This window comes from Myzus persicae, unplaced genomic scaffold (assembly GCF_001856785.1).
Source record: "Myzus persicae strain clone G006 unplaced genomic scaffold, MPER_G0061.0, whole genome shotgun sequence".
Classification (NCBI taxonomy): Eukaryota; Metazoa; Arthropoda; class Insecta; order Hemiptera; family Aphididae; genus Myzus; species Myzus persicae.
The window spans coordinates 144,071-164,723 of NW_019101928.1; the positions used below are offsets into that span (position 1 = coordinate 144,071).

Here is a 20,653-nt window from a genome sequence, read left to right on the forward strand (position 1 = left end):
TATTATTTTAAAAACGTTCGTATAGTTAATTATGATTTAAATAAATCGTATAATATAATGAAAAATATATTAGTTTATTATAATTATATCGGGGGTAAATTTGGAGCAAGCGGGTTGTCGGAAAAACGGGCGAGGCACGTTTGGGCCAGGGACGTTTAGGTCACTAATGAAAATGCAACCTGTTTGGACCAGGATTTTGTGAACCCGTTTGGGCCAATTTTTTTTTTAGTATATTTTAAATAAAGAACTTCTAAATAATTACTAGAAAGCTCGCTAAGGCCCGTTTCACATGGACGAGTATCGTACGCGCACGCTTTTAGTTTACATTGGTTAAGTTTATACGCGTCGTATCGGCGAACAAAACGCGCCATCGTCGGAGTAATAAGATGTCCAGTTAAACTGTGTAAACTAATTTGTAATTTGTAGATTATGTACAGAGCAAAATTATTTATAATTGATAACTGACCAAAAACCCACAGTTATACGTATAATACAAATGTAAAAAAATACATTTTCGTAATTCAGTGGACTCGTATTTAAAAAATTAATAATTTGACAAATTGTATATTGTACCTAATGTATCTATTTATTTTTTAATATTTTTATCTTTAAGCCGAAGTAATCATATATATTTGATATTATTATAAAAAAACAATAATAATAATAATAATAATAAGAAACGGCATTTTTAACCATGCCAAAGATAGTCCTAAGCCTGTTAAAAATAAAATGGGAAGGAAAATGCTGGTCCAAACGAGTTGTATACAAGTAATATTTTTTAGTCCAAACGGGTCTTTAAAAATGGTCCAAACGAGCTGTGTTTTAGAAAAATTGGTCCAAACGGGTCCTGCCCATTTTCATTAGTGACCTAAACGTCCCTGGCCCAAACGTGCCTCGCCCATACAAGTAATATTTTTTAGTCCAAACGGGTCTTTAAAATTGGTCAAAACGAGCTGTGTTTTAGAAAAATTGGTCCAAACGGGTCCTGCCCGGAAAAACAAACCTTTTTTATTTCGGAGCAAATGGGCTATACCCAAAACGGGTAATCAGAAAAAAAGAACAATTTTTAATAATATGATTTATACCTCTGTACTTTACTGTATAAGTGTATCCTTTAAAGGTTTTTTTGTCACCGCCTTTGTTGGATTTAAAAGTTTCCATTTCAATTTGTTTTAATATATTTACAAATTAGAATTTTTATATTATTAAAAACACTGACACTTCTGTGACGTGACCGTTAACAGAATATAATTTTTATAATATTGGAAAACACTTGTCACTTCACTGACTGGCAACAGACTAAATTTGTTCACTCAAATAATAGTATAGACGTATGAAAAGATCTACATAGGGAATTTCCAGTAATAAAAAGTTATTTTACTTTATATTATAACACTAGTTATATTTGATGATAATAAGTATGAAAAGGTCACTGTGATCTTTGCATAGAGAATTTCCACTAATAAAAAATTTATTTTACTCTATATTATACCACAAGTTATAGTTTAATGTATAAAAATGAAGAATAAAAGATAATAATATATTTTCATAGCATTTTTCCATATTATTGATACCCTTAATATTTTAATTTTCATAAACAATTATTAATACATTCCAAATTTTTAAAAATTGTTCTTTTTTTCTGTTGTTCAAAAAGAACAAAATTCTTGTACTTTTTTTCCGGGATTTCCCAAAACGAATTCATTTTTTTTTTGGCGCAAATTGGTAACACCCATTATACGTGTGCACTATATTTTAATAATATTAGGTACCTATGTTATAATATAATGAAATACCGTATACCTATAGGGCAGGGATGGCGAACCTTTTTGTACCACCGCGTATCAAATAAAAATGTTGGTTGGCTGTTGTTTTCCCTGCATGTCAACTAGTTCGATAACACTTCAATTTTTTTTTCAAAAACTTTATAAATATCATCAAACTCTTATACATTCGTGTGTGTCGCCAAAATAGTGTGCTCGGGTCACTCTGTGACACGCGTATCATAGGTTCATCATCTCTATTCTTTGCTATAGGGCATAAGTACTCCCGAGTTTATTAATTGTATTATATAATACGTTCGAATGGTATGAACATAATAATATGTTGTGCGTATAGCTATTTTTAACGCTACGTCGTCGTCGTCGTATTTATACACGAGAAACGGACGAGATCTCAATCCGAAATCGAATTTACATATTATATATATGTATGTAATAATATTAATAAGTATGTATTCAAATGACTCGCGAGTGTGTTTTACGATATCCGCATGTAGGTACGCGGGCAGGCGGTCGGTTTTTAAAACGATTTTTTATTACTTTTTTTCTCAGTGTTTGCTCGCGACGTAAAACATAATCGTGTACGAAATGATACAGGTACATCACGCCGTTTCCGACCATCGATCGCCGAATCCGATCGACTGTTATTATGTTATAATACATATAGATATATAACCGATATAGGTGTAATACCTATACTGCGGTATGCGTCGGTCGTCGATCTTTATGAAAAGTTTTCGTTTTATGACTTTTAACTACCTGTAGTTGGTATATAATAATATGCGCGCTTGTGTGTAGACAGCATAGGTACCGTTACGAAAACGATGACAATTTGCGGTCAGCGGTTCGATATATAATATTTGTTATATCGTTTAGCTATAATTGTATGGGCCTGTATGATTATTCACAGACTTTAAGAAATGTATTTTAAACTTTTTTTAGTAGGTAGGTACAGTGCGCAATTTAGGTTCATTTTTTTATGAGTATAATATAATATGTGAGTAAATCAAAATTTATATTTTTTTTTTATTTTTTACTTATTCCACGTAAAAAAGCATATTTTGAATGCAAATGTACATTTGATTACTATTGTAGCTGTATAATACATATAAACATTGTTATTAGTTACCTATTACTAATAATTTGTATCTAGGCGGGTTTGATTATAAAAACAGTAAGTAGGCACTTGTTTCTGACTTGCATTGATTAGTGTACCTATACAAACAATTTCAGAGTGACGTTGAAATGACTAATAGGTATGCGTTGAAAATAATTTTGTTCCAGAGACATAAAATACTGTAATGACCAGTAGGGATGTATAATTCAGGAAGGACAGGAACTATATAGATATCATTTGTATGTTATATATTTTTGAGGTGCTGTTGATAGATAGCTTCAAAACCATGTAAAATAAAATGTAACTAGTGTACCACATTAGTTTGTATTATTTTAAACTATTCTATTCAGGCTGTGAAGTTATTTTAAAGAATAATTTAGAAGAATAAGTATGTTTATTTTTAAAAATTGAAAATGGCACCAAACATATTTTTTAATATACCTACTCATTTCGTGTATAAAGTAGGGTAAACGGTGTTGAGATGATGTTAAGAATAAAGGCTCGAAATAAGTTCTTTTCTTTTTTTTTCGCTCTAAACCAAGCCAATAGGGATGTATATCTACTTTTTCTTTAAATGGGCCAAATACAAAACAAACTATGGACATAATTTTATTTATCACAATCCTGGTGAACTGGCACATTGTTGAAAATATTATGTGACATGTTATGTTCTAGAGATTTCATTGTATTGTTATACTATTACGACTAAAAAAATGTACACAACGCATCGCAGAGCATTTAAATGTGCACACTGCACACCCACGGACTATACTTCTAAATACCCAAGTTAACTATCAATTATATTGATTTAAAGTGAATAAATAAAGAATTACTTTTTATCAGATTCAAGTTACGTTAATGTTTAAATAATTACCTAAGTAATAAATATTTTAATGAAATTATTATTGATACCCAATGCATAAACATATTCTACTTTTATTATTTTAAAAATTTAAACCATATTACTGGCTATTTATGTATTAAAAAAATAAAAAATAAAAACTTGACTTGACTTGATAAGTTAGTTGTAAGTTTCCATGGAACCAACTTTTAACTTAAACGAGTTTTAAAAAAAACTCGGTTAGCTATTAACTTTTAAAATGTTTCGTATCATATCAACTTGACTCGGTTAAAAATTATCATCAAATCGCCCAAGATTGTAGGTAGGTGCCTAATGATACTCACGCGTCGCAGCAGAAATAAATGTGAGCGTAAAACGTGGTTTGACTTTATTCAAAAATCTATAAGTACCTATTACACTCTTAAGTATTTGGTACCGAACTGACGTGCTCAAAAAAATAAAAAATAAAAATACTCCAGTACGTTACATCACTGATGCGGTGCTTCAGAGGGGGTGCCCAGACTTATCGAGTACCTACCTATATATTATATATACGCGACTAATCCGTTCTCCGAGTTCGACTATTGTTTCGTCGATGACTGCGTATATAATATTACAATATAATAATATACATTGTGTCTGAGGACGACCACTGTTGTACAGTTACGACTTATGTATAATATGTGAATGGGAAAAAACGAAAATTTATAACACAATATTATATCGTCGTACGTAGTTGCTCGCGTGTATAAGCCGGGTGAGTAGTATCAAAAAGAATTAACACACTAGTGCGGAGAGATTTCGCGAGTTACACATAAATACATACTTTGTCTCCTTGCGCGTGCGTCGAAGGAAGATGGGGTTTTACTTGAATTTTCTTTGTTCGGAGGGGGATTAATGAAAAAAAACAAAAAACACCAACCATCTATTATACCGTTTTGAGTGTTTTTATTTAGGTAAGACCCATCGTGGTTACGCTGCAACACCGAGGAAGAATAAATATCGTCTAGAACAAAAAATCATTCACATAATATTAACCCAATAAACTGTGTACAATAAGCATTGTAAATATTATATTTAATTAATCATTTATCGCCAGTGGCGTAACTTGATAATATAAGGGCACCGTGTGAAAGCTTAAGGACGGAGGCCCTTACTTATTGCCTACCAATGCAACGAAAAACAGTTGTATCGTATATGCCTTAATATAACTCTAAAAAATATTGTTTTCTCACATGCCGTGGTTGATAATTATTAGTCATATTTATTTTTTTATAAAATCAAACATAAATCAACTATTCTAGTTTTCCGGCGCCAAAGTCTTTAGGAAATTATTTTATTAGTATCCAATTCAGCTGTCCTCTCTTTTTCAATGTTTAATATACTGATGACGGAAAGGCGATTTTGGCCAATTGAGTTTCGAAGGTACAACATTTAATTTTGAGAAAGATATCTCTGCCAAACAACTAGGTAACGTTAAATGAATGAGACATCAATATCACTGTATGTAGTGCTAAAATGATTTTCTAAAATAAATAAGACAAGATTTTATATATTTCATTTCTGAAATGTTTGCAAACAACTCTTATTTATAGATAGTACCTACTTGACGTGTAAAGTCTGGACTTCTGTCATAATTTTACAAGCCTGGGCAAGTTGATGATTATTTTTAACTGAGTTAAGTTAAGTTGAAAGAAAACATTTTGAAAAGTTTAAAGTTAATAGTTATGGTATTTTTTTTAAAAACACAGTTAAGTTAAAAGTTATTTGAAAACTTATAATTAACTTAAGTTAAGTGATTTGAAAACTTATAATTAACTTAACTTAAGATATTTATTTATTTATTTTTAATATATAAGTAGCTATAGTTATATGGTTTAAAATAATAAAAAGTAAATGTTTATGAAGCTCAAATAGGATGCTTTAGTCATCCATAATAATTTAATTATATTTATTATTTAATTTTGTATCAATGAACGAAATTAGATTTGATGAGAAGTAACTCGTTATTTATTAAGTTTGTATCGATAAAAATTGATTAAGTTAAAAATTAAGTTAATGAAAATTAAATTTTAAAGGGTTAAAATTAACTTAACTTTTTAACTTGCTCAGGCTTGTCATTTTCTAACTGTACAAAATTACATGAAGCTTTGACTATTTCTTCCTTTTTACGGTAATACCTATTATCTATATAATATCTTATTGGTGTCCGGATATTCAAGGTTAGGTTAGGTAGGTAGGTAGTTTTAATGTCCCATTTATAATTCTATATGTAGGTAGGTACCTACTTCAATAGTTTTTAGAAATAAATTGTATAATCCCTATTATTTGTTTGTTTCACAAAGAGTAAAAATAATACCTAATTTATAAAAAAAACTACTTAACGTCATACATTGTGTAACTACTAAGTCACAGTGCTGTTAATTTTAAAAACATTTTTTATAAACACGAGCACAAGTACGCATTAAAAACCTTGTAGTACTGCACAAATAGATTTTCTTTGACTAATCTACTCTTGTATAGTTTAGAACATGAGGGAAGACAGTGTGGAACTTGTAGGTTGGTGAAGCATTTTGAAGATCCGTGCAAAAGCTTTGACCTAGAATTTCTCAAAAGTATATATATATATATATATTCGCATAAGGATATATTATTATTCAATAAATAACAATATGGTATTAACAGGAAGAAACAGAAAATTCTCAACTTTAAAATACATTATTTGCTATTAGTAATGTACTCATAAAATAATACTCGTATTGTTTTTTTTATTAATATATTTTGTTCAGTATAAATTACTGGCATAACTATATTATTTGTTATGGCTTATTATTTACTCCTACCACATAATACAACTTTTAATGTTCCAACTGGTTAACAATCCTCCAAATGTTATATTAAAAAAAAAAAAAATGTTTATATATAGGAAGACTATTACAGGAATGAAGCAAACAGTAATTTAGAACACCAATAAGTACCTACTAAATAATACAAAATGATCATCCAAAACCAAATTTGAATAGGTATATCAAAATATTCAGCTTTAAAACAAGAGATTAAAAATGTATGTTCATTAAAATGTGAAAAATTTAAAAATGAATTAATGATAGAAATATTAAAATATTTTTTGAAAAAATTAGTTCTTCGATAAAAGAATATCTAGATTTTTTATTGTATAAATAAGTTCCCCTTTTTTTCCTGCACTCCGAGCAAACTTTGTTATTCTAAACAAAGAAGATAGACAAGTTTCACAATTTTTTGAGACATGATTCAATTATAAGTGGGTGTGTTAACAGGGCCGGCTCAATCAAAATAGTGGACTAGGTAAAATCAAATTTTTTAGCGACTAAAATAATAATATTAGCACTGTTTTGAAAATGCCCCCCCCCCTACTAAAGAGCTGTCCTAGGTGTGCACCTATGTTGCCTACCCCTTGAACCGGACCTGTGTGTAGGTAGTTGTTGGTTATCCTTTTCATACATTTAATTTTGTACTGTTATTTTGTGCTACTGACTGCAGATGTAGGGAGGTATGCTTACTATGGCTAGGTATGCTGTATATTTTATATCTTAGTCCATACTTATATGGTAATAACTATGAAAATTAAATCCACTCCTTCCCCCCAATCCATTCAATTGTACATAAGTTAATGTAAAAATCAAAATTACAGACATCAAATAATCAAATGCCAAGTATTATTATAAGTATTAAATTATTACGGAATCATTAAAACAAAGTTGCATGTATATTCTAAAACACTAGTTATAGAATAATTGAACAAAACCCTCATGAAAAAAACAATTTTTATAATAAATAGCGTAAAACAATGATTTTGTAACACTTAAAGAGTTAAGTAATATAGACATATAGTCGTACAAATAGAATAAAAATATTAACAAGTAGTTGATTATAGATAGCTTAGATAGCTTATAACATAAATAATGCTTAATGCGATATGAATAAAAAATAAATAAACTTGTAATTGAGAAAATTGAAAAAAAAATCACAAAACAATGTTTGATCATTTCTCAGAGAGCTGAAGGTGAAACACCTGGTATTCATGCGTCTTCATGTTCCATTAGGTTCCTCACTGAAAACCACAAAAATGTAATGATAACATTACCATGAATGTATTATATGAAACCAATCATACATGCAAATACTTAGGATATGTCTCAGTGGCCATGGATAGCGGCATAGAGATTATGTAAGCTCATATAAGGATTAGAAGTTGTTAAAAAGACGTTATAGCCATATTATGTGTTGTCTCCATCTTACTAACATGGAACATGGCAAAACAGTTTTTGAGCAGAACAACTTAGCTCCTCCTGTATTCATAAGAGTTACCAAAATTCTACAACACATAGGGAAAAAAAGTTGTTCCGCACAAAAACACTTATTACTATGTTACTTGTTAGTAAGACTCAATTAAAATGTATAAGTTAAAATCAAACAGATAATACCTTCAGGAACATGAGCTTAATTTTTAATTTTTAGTAAAAATAATGTGCATCTACTAAGTACTAACTAATACCATTAATTTGTTTACAGCATATTTTTCAGTAAATTCTCATTAATTTATATTTTTCCACAAGTTTCATCATGATGTTATGTTTAAAAAGGTATTATTATATTATAGTAGAAAGTTTTCCAATATTTTAAAGTAAAAAGAATAACTGAAACCAATCATTCAATACAAGTATCCTGCTTTAATTTTCTACAGTACACTAGGTGGTAAGTATAATTCAGTTTTATCTCAAAACTCAACATTAATAACTATATACAATAAATGATTGTAATTTTTTACTTACCCTCTGTTCTTAAAGCTCAATTCTGCAGCTTTATTCAATATAACCCGCGTTTCAACATTGGGATAATTCTGCAAAAGTTTGACAATTGTCGAAAAATCTCCTGCCAGTATTTGATCTCTGATTAAACTATAAAAAAGTGTAATAATATATTAATTTAAAAAAAATAGCATGCGGCCTTCAAAGCCCTTTTTTTGACCTCCCTAGAAGACATATTATGTATCTTAATTAAACAACTATAAGTAACTAAACCATCATAATTATATATTAATATCAATCTGTAATGAAATAACTAATAACTTATGCATTTAATAAGATTATGTTTCCAATAGAAAAAAATAAAAATAATAATAAAATTGTTTTTTCTCTTGATGGATTGGACTATTTATATGAATGTGTGAATTGGCCAGCCAACTACAAAATGTTGGACTACCCTGGTCTAAGTCATCATGCAAAAAGTGAAGAATATGATTTGCATTAGCATTTATCATACACAGCTCTCAGCAAAATTAAGGAAACACTGATTAAGATATGAAATTAAATTATAATTTATAAGTTGTAACCTTCTAAATATGAAAAATGATTATTCAGCTACAGCCAAAATAATTAGCAAACTAACTATACAACAAAGCAGCTTTCTGCAACCTTTCAACAATTTATCACGGTATCGGTGAAAACAATTAAAATATTTAAAATAAATCTAATATGGTACACTATTATACAAGCTTTGGTGAGATCACTTCTACTGCTCTCCCCTAAAACATTTGTTTGTTCTAAATTACTAAATATTATTGTAATACCCAAACCAAACTTACACTATCATTGCACAGCATATATCGATGAGAAATGAAAATCGCTGTGAATCAGAAAACAACGAATCCCATATCCTTAAGACTTCTGGCAGTGAAAATTCTTGTGACAATAACAGAGTTAACCATCTAAAAAAAAGTATACATAAAGACAACAAACAAACAAATTAATGATGAATACAACACAAAAATAATCACAAAACAACTTACCTAAAACTATAGTACTGTGGATAAATATCATTTTTAACTAAATAATTATGGACAACTGGATCATTTTCTTTCAACCTGTCTGTTACCTTACGCATCATGTTCACAATTCCAGTATCTGTTTCATCCAATGTCTTTATGAAAAAATCACGAATTTCCGACATAAGATTAGTAAAGACAAAAAAACAGTCAGCCTCTGCATGCTCTGAAATGATAATTAAGTAGCCATTTTAGATAGTTATTTTTTCATCATATACATTTACATTAAATGCATGTATTTGTGAATATTATTGTGTTGCAAAAATACACCATGATTTTCTATAAATGTATAACACAATAAAACATTTCATAAAAATAAATAACTGAATGGGTGTAATGTAGATGGTTAATACAACATCAACGTTTTTTAAATATGAATGTTATTATTTTGTTATACATTAGAAATTATATATATATATATATATATATAATACTAATCAATATGAGAATAACCATATTATATATTATTAGACTAAAATATAAATAATCAATGTGGGTCGGTCGCATACAAATATATCTGAAGGATAAAATTTAATATATTTACCTTTCATTTTAATAATTGGATCAGTAGCAAAACAATAATAAATTGGACCAATTATTTCATTCATGCCTTGTACATAACCCTGTCCAGGATTTAATTTGTAATAAACAAACAATATCCTTTCCACCACCTCCCAATGAGCTTCAGAACCTTCTTCCAGTGGCTTGAATTCAGAAGTACTGGTTTGTTCGGATTTCTGTGATATTTTAACAATACCAAGACCTTTTCGTACAACATTTGCACTATTTAAAAAATGCATACCAACTCTTCTGTTCAATCGTTTGGTGCCGCAACTGTATACAACAATAGGTAATGGATAATCAGTTGCTTGTTGGAAGAATGATAATTCAGGATGTAATCGCCTATAATTTAGAAAATAATTATAAATTATTACTACATATTCTTTAGACTGAAACTATGAATTATGATTTATGATTACCTGACATCTTTATCTATTTGCGTAAGAGCTTCATTATCTTTAAAAAATGTGTTCCACTTGCTGTTGGGATCCTCACTCAATGGATGATCACATTCTTCACTGTCAATTGAACCCGGAGTGACTAATATTTCATCTGGAGAATTGAAATATGAATTAATTGATTTTAATATATATTCATCAATATAATTTTTTTAAATTTACAAGTTATCGTTTAGATCTGCCCTAATACATGTAATTAAAAAAAAAATTTGTGATCCTAATGCCCTATGATTTTAATTGTTATAACTTAAAACACATATTATTATAATTATAGTACTATACTATAACACCCAAATAATAGATACAATAATTTGAATTACCTAACCACTGCTGGTATAATTTTCTATGGTGGTCTAGCTGTTCATCCCATTTATTTCTATCGCATGGTAAGTAATCAAACAACAACCTCCAACATAACGACCTGTAACCTTTAACATCAGGAATACCTGTAAAAAATGTATCACACATAAATGTACAGGGTACTAGAATATTTAAGAAAAAGGTACACTGAATAATAATATTAATAACTACCATTGAAACAGAACTCTCTCAGTTTTGATAGATCGATCACTTCCGATTCTAACACTTGGTCAAGATCCTTCAACCTGGGAAAAAAAATATTATTTCATTGAGTCATCATCTAGTGACTGATGTTGGAATGTTGTGTCCAAACTGCTTAAAGTTTACCTCAAATCGTACGAAGACATTGTGAACAGCGATTGTCAGACGATATTCTGAGGACCTGAATTTGACCGGATTAACATTTAAACACATACCAGACGTCAAATGATTAAATGTTTTACCCAACTAAAGAGACCGTTAGAGATTAAAAAAGCTCTGGCATGCAATTCAGATTATTATTAACAATACCATACGTCTGCCGTTTTCGTTTTATCAAACGTTTCGAAATAACAACACAGTTATCTTATCACAAATAAGAAGAAAAAAAAACAACGAAAAAATTCTGTTTAATCTCTGAATTTTTGAATATTATAGGAGACAGCGTGTCAGTGACACAGTGACTACCGGCTTTAAAGTGTGGTCAATATTGTGAGGCACGTCCCACAACAACTGTGATTTAAATATTAATATTGTTTTTGTGGAATGTAGATAAACAATAAATTATATTTTTATTGTCCGCCTCTACCGATCGATTTTCAGTGTTCTATTTCTGTAAACCTGTCAAATCTGTTATCATCTGGGTCGGACCGCGGGAAGACACTCAACAGACTGAGACAGCAAGCAAGCTGCATTAACAAAACTGACCGCAGAATTATAGAAACGCGTTTTTCAATTTTTTACTGAAATGTCCTTCAGTTATCTGCGCCAAAATTGTATGCCCATACTGACATTGAGAAATGTAAAAAGTAAGTACTCCGAATGTTTGATTTAACAGTGACAAATGTATTTTATATTGTGTATAATTGCTCGATATATTGTTGTATTACAGCACAGGAATACTACGACATATTATGGAGAGAGATTCATCTGATTGGTCGTGCTGGATTTGGTGCTGATCTAGAAATATCTGACGATTCGTCTATTAGCCGTTGTCATGCAAATCTCACGCTTGTCAAAAAAGTACCTACAGATTGTTTCATTGCCATTGGTATTTGGTACTCTAAATAACTTAAAGTGTTGATTTGTCATTTTAAATTCTAGTCATCTGGCAATCTAATGAAACTGTTTTTGATTCTTGTGGACAAGCAATCAAAGTATGGAACGTTTATTAATAATCTGGATGAACCAATTGAAAGAAATCGCCCTAAAATTTTAAAAATTGGTGACAAAATTCGTTTTGGCGTAATGGATAGTAATTGGACGTGAGTAAATCTCAATTCTCAATTATTAGCTATTAATTACTATTTCTAGATTATAAACAGTTTAAAAACAAATTGTAAGATCTGTGCATCAATACTTATTTTATTACAGTGTTGAAGAATATACTTTAGTGGTTTGTCCATCAACATTGAAAACTTATGAAAAAGATGAGTTGAAAAATATGATAACATCATTTGGAGGACGAGTAGAGCGTAATTGGTCTGAAGAGTGTACACACCTCTGTATGAATTCTGTCACTGTTACAGAAAAGGTAAATTATGCCTGTTAAATTTGTTGTACCTACCTAATTTATATTTTTGTTTTATTTTATAATTTGATACATTACAATATTATCTAAACCAGCTATTCTTTAACTTGTTTATCCGTGGAACCTTTCTTTATATGCACTTTTATCATGGAGCGCCAACTTTTTTTTTAGCTTTTTAACCTTTTTTTATTTACCTAGCTTTCAACCATAAGTTATGATAGCTTAACACTATTAGAACCATAACTTTGTTTCAATACTTTTAGTGTCACATTTTATAAAAGTTATAACATCATGTTAAAATTTTAAATTTTGAAAAATGCACACGTTTTGCAGAACCCTGAGGTGACCTCCATGGAACCCTAGGGCTCCACGAAACACAGTTTATGAAACGCTGATCTAAACATAATTAATGAAACAAAAGCTATTACGTACAAATCTGTAACTGAACCTATCTATAATTAATTTTTAACATATATTAATATAATAAATGTTTAATAATTATTGTTAAGTAATAGAACAAAATAAGAACTTCTCGGCATTGGTATAATGTTACCATCAAAAAGAAAATCAACAACTAATAAAAAAAAATGACTGCTTGAACTTTATTATATCAAAAGTATTCCAAAAAGAAATTTAATATAAAAATGTAATAAAAGAAATATTATTGTTCTAAAAAAAAATCCATTTTAAGAAGATGCTACACCGCATGTATTGTCTGCTTGCGCCAAATGCAAAACCTTGCAGATACTGTTTTTCACGAGTAAGAACCACTCAGGAAACAACCAAATTTTTACACCATAAAGAAGAGAAAATTAACTGTGCGCCGTTGTTTCTAATTTTTCGATATCACTAATACAAAAAAACTTCTTATTGTTTAAAAATTCAACATTTTTAAGTTTTTCAAATTTGAATAGCTTTTTTTAGTTTTGATATCAAAAAAATAAAAACCAAGTTGCACAGTAAAAGTTTTCCCAAACTTTGGTGCTTAGCTTGGACTACAGCCTGAGTGGCTTTTACCTGTGAAAAATAGTTTTTGCTTCATTTTACATTTGTAAGACGGACACAACATATGCGGGTGTATCATTTTTTTTTTTTTTAATGCAATATTTACAATCTATACAACAAGTAGTACAATAAGTACATTTGATAATAAGGTAGTATAATACATGACTTGAATGGGGAAAACCGTCCATCAACAGTACCTCCTAATAATGATGGGTTCTCAATGGAGACCGTTTTTTTTTTTTTTATTGTGCTAGGCAAGGGCGTCTCTTGGGCATTTTCTTTTTAACCTTCTAGGAGGGTTGCTCGGGAATGGTTAAAGAGGACATGCGAGAAATAAGAGGGTTTTGGTTTAGGTGTAGTTTGGAGTGAAACTGTTTGTAGTGACGAGTTGCTAATTCATTGACAGTTGAGATTTGTAGATCCTTATGTAGTGCGTTGTTAGTCATGTACCAGGAGGCTCCATCATATTTTTAATAATATTCTTATTCATTTATAATTTTTTTTTTCGTATAAAATCAATCTTATGACTGTAGGGCAGATTTTTTTCAGTGTCTTTTATGATTCATCAGATATGTTTTCCTTATATCATATTCTACATACTGTATTAAACATTTTAGTCACTTTCAGGTGTTATTATGTCTAGCATCTGCAAAATCAATAGTAACCGTTCAGTATTTTATTGAATTAATGAGAGGTTTAAACCCTCATTCATTATCTAAAGTACCAGCCTGTATAGATTACAAACCTCAATTGGCCGAAAGTCTTTTAAACCCAAATTCATTGTCGTTAGATGTGAATAACAAACGAAAAACGCTGTTTTCTGGAAAAACATTTATATGTTCTACAGTTAATCAACTAAATCGTCTTTCAAAATTAGTGAAATTAACAGGTGAACAAAGTTTTACAACAAATGTAGATTATAAGAAGTATAACCTTATATTTTGTTATTTAGGTGGGGAAATTATGAGTTACTCTGCTGGAATGTTATCTGACAATGATATTTTAAGCAGTACAAAATATATTCTAATGCAACGAGATCCACAGACTGAAGAAGATAATCATTTGTACCAACGGATTCTGGGTAATTTCTCCTTGATGTTTGTGAAATTTGAATAGATGGTTTAATGTATGGAAAGGTTAAAATTAATGTATAATATTTTTACTTGGGTGTGTTGTTGTTCGTAACTAAAATATAATTTTAACTATTGTAATTTATAACAAATCTAAAAAATATTAATTTATAAAGCTGTATACTAAATAGTAAATAGTTTAAAAGCAATTTGTAAAGATTGAGTGAACATTTGTTTGTCTACTTATATTTCTCATGGTTAATAAGATAGATAAGAGAAAGAATAGTTGGATAGAAACTATACAGTTAAAATGGAATGTAGTAATGTACACATTTTACAGCTAAAATAGTGGTGAACAGCGTGAGCATTTCCCCCCCCCCCCCTTTATTGTCGTTGCGTTTATTGAAAACCTATAATAAAATACACAAAGCATAATAATAACTGTTACATTAAATATTAATGTACAGTATTATTTTCGTAAGTGAGTCATAATCCTAATGGCCAACTGAATTCTAAAATCAACTAACTAATTATTTATTTAATGTAATAAGTAATTTACCTAAGACTGTTTTAAATAATTAACAATTGTTTTGCTTTATTATTATTGGTTTTAGAAAAACTTAAGATGGTGAACAAAAGGTCTATACCAGAAAATGATATTGGATTTGCCATTATTTTTTCAAATACTACAAAACATTGTAATCCTAGTTTCAATGTATCTTTAGTTAATCTTGAATCTCAGTCCAATTCAATTAAATCACAAGAGTCCATTGTCTTGGCTTCTGAAACTGAGGTACTTAATTGTGTAGTTTTATTTATACTAAAATAAAAACTAATTGGGTTAATTTTTTTATGTTTCAGGTTTTAACTGTTAATAATAGTGAGTTATTATCAGTAAATACCATACTAGATTCTCTTCCAAACACTATTCCAGATTCTTCTCCAAACACCATACCAGATTCTCTTCCAAACACTATTTCAGATTCTCCTCTAAACACCATACCAGATTCTCTTCCAAACACAGGAGGTGCTTTTAAGAGGTATTTCATTGCATTCTAAATTGTGTTACACTGTCCTTTTTTTATAATCTTATTAACTTTATTTTAGACCATTTGAAGTTGTATTTGACTCCGAAGAAATTATACAACCAATTAATAAACGTTTCTTATTGGCAAATGGCGAAGGAGAAAATAACAGTAAGGAAACAATAAGAATAGAAAATGAATGCGAAATTGAACCAACTCCATCTTGTAGTAACCATAATGTGCAAAGTCCTATTCCTAAAACACAAACAGTTGATACAAATGATAATTTGTCTTTAACCACAGTGTCAAGCTCACACTGCATTTCAAACACCAATAAATCTTCTTTGATGTTTGAACCAACTCCATCCAGTGGTAACCAAAATATGCAAAGTCCTACACCTAAAAACCAAACAGTTACCACAAATGATAATTTGGGTTTAACCACAGTATCAAACTCACAACACATTTCAAACAGAAATAAATTATCAGCGTGGCTTCAAAGCACTGTAGCTGACAATAATGTGAACAATACTAATAATTTACAGTCAAAGACTGCTGAAAACCTGGCTGTACCTTCAAAAAGAAAGATAGCAAATGATAACCCAGTATTTAATAATGAAAACGAAGACCCGTTCAACTATATGGATATCGACGAAGTTGAAGAACATCCAAAAAAAAAGCCAAGGAATAGAGATATGAATTCAATATTTTTTCCTATAACTGACACATCATCTAGCAATAAAAGTGAACCATCTAAAACTGTGGAGACTAATGCCAATGTAGCGGTGGATCCAAATTTTATTATGAATTTACTCTCCGAGGCCAAAGGTACTGGACAGTTCATAGATGCGAGTATACCGCATAATAAATCGGTAAGAAAATATATGAAAATAGTGATGATATAGTGTGTATGTATGTAATTCATTAACCAATTATTTATAAATATTTCAGTCTGATAATACAAATGAAGACACCAAATACGATTCCTTATTAAATTCGGTCATTGTGGAAACTGTCAGTATGGTGGTGTCCAGACCTACACAGACTGCAAACATCATTCAAGGAAATAATTCTAATCTTCAAAACTTTAAGAAATTTAAGAAGGTAACAGTTAAAAGTAATCATAACTGAAGGGGGAAACACCCCCCTGTAATTAATTATTAAGTAAATTAAATTATATATTTATATTATATACTACCTCTAAAAGTAATGAATTATCATTGTCAATTTTCGAATGGATAAATGTAATTACTAGTTTTATAAAAGAAAAAAACATATCTATTATGAATTATACTAAGTCGTGTTTCAGAGCAATTCCAATATTTTGACATACTGTTCAACTTAAAAATTATAAATAGGACGTAACTTGTATGATATTTATGTACTTGGATAAGCCTGGGGCTTTTTTAAAATCAGATTTAGTGTAACAATATCTAAAATATGTAAATATTTTTTCTGAATTTTTTTAAATATAATAAACTTCAAATCATTAATATAAGAACTATTGAAATATCAGAAGCCAACAATTATATAATATTGTTCATGTTATTTATTTTAATATTTTTTTGTGAGTAGGTATGATATCATAAGATAATAAATTCATAAACACTTTTTATTACAAGTGTATTACCTTTAAGTACCATTATACTAACAGTTTACCCCACCTATATTTGAAAAGAATTTCAGTTTAAATTAACATTATGTTTATAATTTTTGTTTTAGAAAGGACCAACCATGCGGATTCCACATATCGTTCCTATGGAATTCATTCAAATCGATTAATATGGCTTTATGTTTATTAAAAATTGAATTATTCCTTATTCGAGTTAAGTGCTGTTTAATTATAATGTTTTTACTTGTTTATTTATGTATAACAATATATTTTTATGAATTAAATAAACTGTATTGTATATGAGCCATGTAATAATGTTTTGTTGAGTTCTACATATAATAAAAATTTGTATTGTGTGATTAGTATTTTTGACGCTCCATATCGAGTATAATTTCATTTAATATAATACTGGATTCTACAACTTCACGTAACGTATTATTATCACAGCTGACAAAATCCATTTCCACACCAGGAGCTCCTAAATAAAAATGTATAATTATGACTCAATTTCTTTTTAAAAAGTTACAAATATAACAGTCATCTATGGCCCATGCCATGTAATTCACATAAATGAATTGAATGATGATGATTATTAGCTACTAGCTAGTATTTCTAAGGCTCTCTATATCAGCGTTTCCCAAAGTGTGTTCCTTAGGGTTCCGTGGGACAATGTCAAGGGTTCCGTTAGATGTATGAGATTATTGAGAAAATTATGTTTATTTAATGTTTGTTGTTTAAAAAATTTTTGATTGAAAATTTTTTTTAAACTAAGTTTAATAATGAAAAGTCATTAACAGTATCATTAAAATATTATTTGGACTTGAGAGTTTAAGGAATTAATTTTCCTTTTTTAATTTACAAAAATTGTAGTTGAGTTGGATTAGACATTAGGGTTCCGCAAAACACAAACAATTTTTTAAGGGTGCCGTGGTCGTAAAAGTTTGGGAACCGCTGCTCTATATAATGACATTAGTAAGTGTATTATATTCATATAAGTTTTAGAATTATAAAAAAAAAACCAAGCTTTTGTTTAATGTTTAGAAATAAATATTGAATACAATTATTATTCCTACTATATTTGTGTTGTTTATAATATTTATAATTGTATTACTGTTAATTTATTAACATTTGAAGTTCTCATTACTTATATTATCGCCAAAATATTAGGAAACGTAATGTTTTTTTCCGAGGATTTTAATTTCATTTACTGTATTATTATATTATAGAAATGTTAATTAGACTTGTACACTGTACATACCACACATCAATATAAGTTTTTGTTAAGAAAATAACTTGTACTTTTATACCAATATGTAAATAATGTAACTCAAATTTAAAAAAAAGAAAAAAATGTTTCCTGGGCAAATTAAAATGTAAGCATGTAAATGAACAACATAACAATAAAATTAAAACCAGTAGGAATGTAGAACTGTTGGATTTCGATGACTATTTTTTGATCTAAAAATAACACACTCGAGGTGGAGAGAAGTTTAAAATTAAATTATTGAAAAAAGAGCTCAATGTGGAAAATAAAATTAATTTATTATTATAAAAATAATTGAATTACATTGATTCTTCAGAATGGGATAATTAATTAACCCCGTAGAGTGAATTTCTGACAAGGTTGGCTCAAAAAAGCTCAGAATACTTTATGTAACAAGCGAATGTTTAACAACATTATGGCAGCGCTATAAGCATTAATTCATAAAACAAAAAGTTTTGTTATTTTTATTTGTTTAATAAAGCATTTTATAGTGTATTTGTATTTCGTTGTCAAGTTTTACATTTAACCACAGCGGATAACTCTAATTATAGTCCATATTTAGTTATAATTAAAAGAATATTATGTACCTAAATCTTTCTTTTTAAACTTGGTAAATGATAATTCATCTGACTGTAAATGTGTTAAGTAAGACTTGAAACAAACCGCAAACGCTTAGTAATTATAAAATAAAAATAGAGTATAAACAATAATTTTTTATAATATTAATAGGCAATGAATAGGAGGGTGGGGCAAAGTTCCATCAGGTTAATGTTTAGGAAAATGTATGGTGGGGCATTGGGGATGCTGAGTAGAGCAGATACATTTTGTACGTGTAACACTCAGTAGTTTTTATATTCTAAGTTCTAAATAGATAATAAGTATGGACTTTTAAATAATTAGAAATGTTTTAATAATACTACCTATATGGGCTTACATGGTTTTTTTTTTTATGCAAATAAGTAATTATAACACAGAATTGAAACAACTTTAACAATGATGTACACACTTTACGATTTTATTTTTACTTTTTTAACATACACCTTGTCACCTTTATGGTTGCACCTCTGGTCATAATGTTCTTATCCAAGAATTGGATTAGAATTACATTACTTGATAGTGATTTAATGGATGTTTAATAAATATTTGGTTTTCCTCTATTTTTTTAAAATTTAATTAGCTTATGAAATATCATTAACTAAAATATAACGGTACAATTAAATGATCTATGAATATTTACAAAATAACTATAATAAATTATTTGGACATACCATAGTTTTGAAAATTATCCCATAGTTCTAGGGCCAATACCATTGGTTTAATTTCTTTATTTTCATTTTGTTCAACTATGAACTTAAGACGGTTACGATTAATATTATCCAAAGTCAACCAATTAAAAAACATCTCTTTGAGTTGAGAAACTATAGATAAAATTAATTTGTAATAAATTCAAAATTGTATGTTAAATTTAAAAAATGCATGTTATATTAGTCTTACCAAAAGGTATGAGATCTGTTAATGAAACAACATTCTGGTAAGCAGACATTTTTACTACATATGATTGTCACAAGATTATTCTACTAAATAATTGTAATATTTAGCGAAAGTAATACAGAAATTAATTCCATAGATTCTAAAATCTTTGGGATGTCTTTGAATACAATATATTTTATCAAATACATTTATTTTTTACATAAAAGAAAAAATTTAATATCCCTGGTAAGAAAATACCCACAAAATTCTAATTAAACATACAACCTTGCTACAAACCTTTTAATTGTCGTATTGATATTGATATGTTGGAGTATTAAACAAACATAACAATACAAATTGTATTCAACTTCGTAAAAGTAGTAAAATATTTTGTGCAATAGATATTTTAAATAAAATCAGGAGTTCACACAACATAAGATTAAAACTACTAAAAAATTAAACGTAAATAAAGTTAGATTCTTCATTAGGAGAAAAAG

The 20,653-nt window shown here is 28.9% G+C and overlaps 3 protein-coding genes across 3 annotated transcripts; 1 reads left to right on the top strand and 2 right to left on the bottom strand.

The window, feature by feature from the left end:
* Nucleotides 1–7,432: 7,432 nt before the first annotated feature.
* Nucleotides 7,433–11,497, bottom strand: LOC111030780 (TBC1 domain family member 13). Its single transcript, XM_022310450.1, has 9 exons — nt 11,309–11,497; nt 11,153–11,226; nt 10,942–11,067; nt 10,583–10,715; nt 10,147–10,505; nt 9,567–9,768; nt 9,363–9,485; nt 8,551–8,676; nt 7,433–7,829 (listed from the first exon to the last, which is right to left on the bottom strand). Exons 1-9 carry the CDS (start codon nt 11,326–11,328, stop codon nt 7,808–7,810), a joined length of 1,185 nt encoding a protein of 394 aa, XP_022166142.1. The 5' UTR covers nt 11,329–11,497; the 3' UTR covers nt 7,433–7,807.
* Nucleotides 11,498–11,644: 147 nt separating this feature from the next.
* LOC111030779 (nibrin) lies at nt 11,645–17,787 on the top strand. The gene is made up of 11 exons (XM_022310447.1): nt 11,645–11,988; nt 12,072–12,202; nt 12,284–12,444; nt 12,554–12,713; nt 14,343–14,604; nt 14,668–14,796; nt 15,400–15,578; nt 15,647–15,825; nt 15,893–16,682; nt 16,762–16,914; nt 17,533–17,787. Exons 1-11 carry the CDS (start codon nt 11,928–11,930, stop codon nt 17,590–17,592), a joined length of 2,265 nt encoding a protein of 754 aa, XP_022166139.1. The 5' UTR covers nt 11,645–11,927; the 3' UTR covers nt 17,593–17,787.
* Nucleotides 17,766–20,591, bottom strand: LOC111030786. The gene is made up of 4 exons (XM_022310457.1): nt 20,585–20,591; nt 20,181–20,234; nt 19,955–20,104; nt 17,766–17,900 (listed from the first exon to the last, which is right to left on the bottom strand). Exons 1-4 carry the CDS (start codon nt 20,589–20,591, stop codon nt 17,782–17,784), a joined length of 330 nt encoding a protein of 109 aa, XP_022166149.1. The 3' UTR covers nt 17,766–17,781.
* Nucleotides 20,592–20,653: the final 62 nt, after the last annotated feature.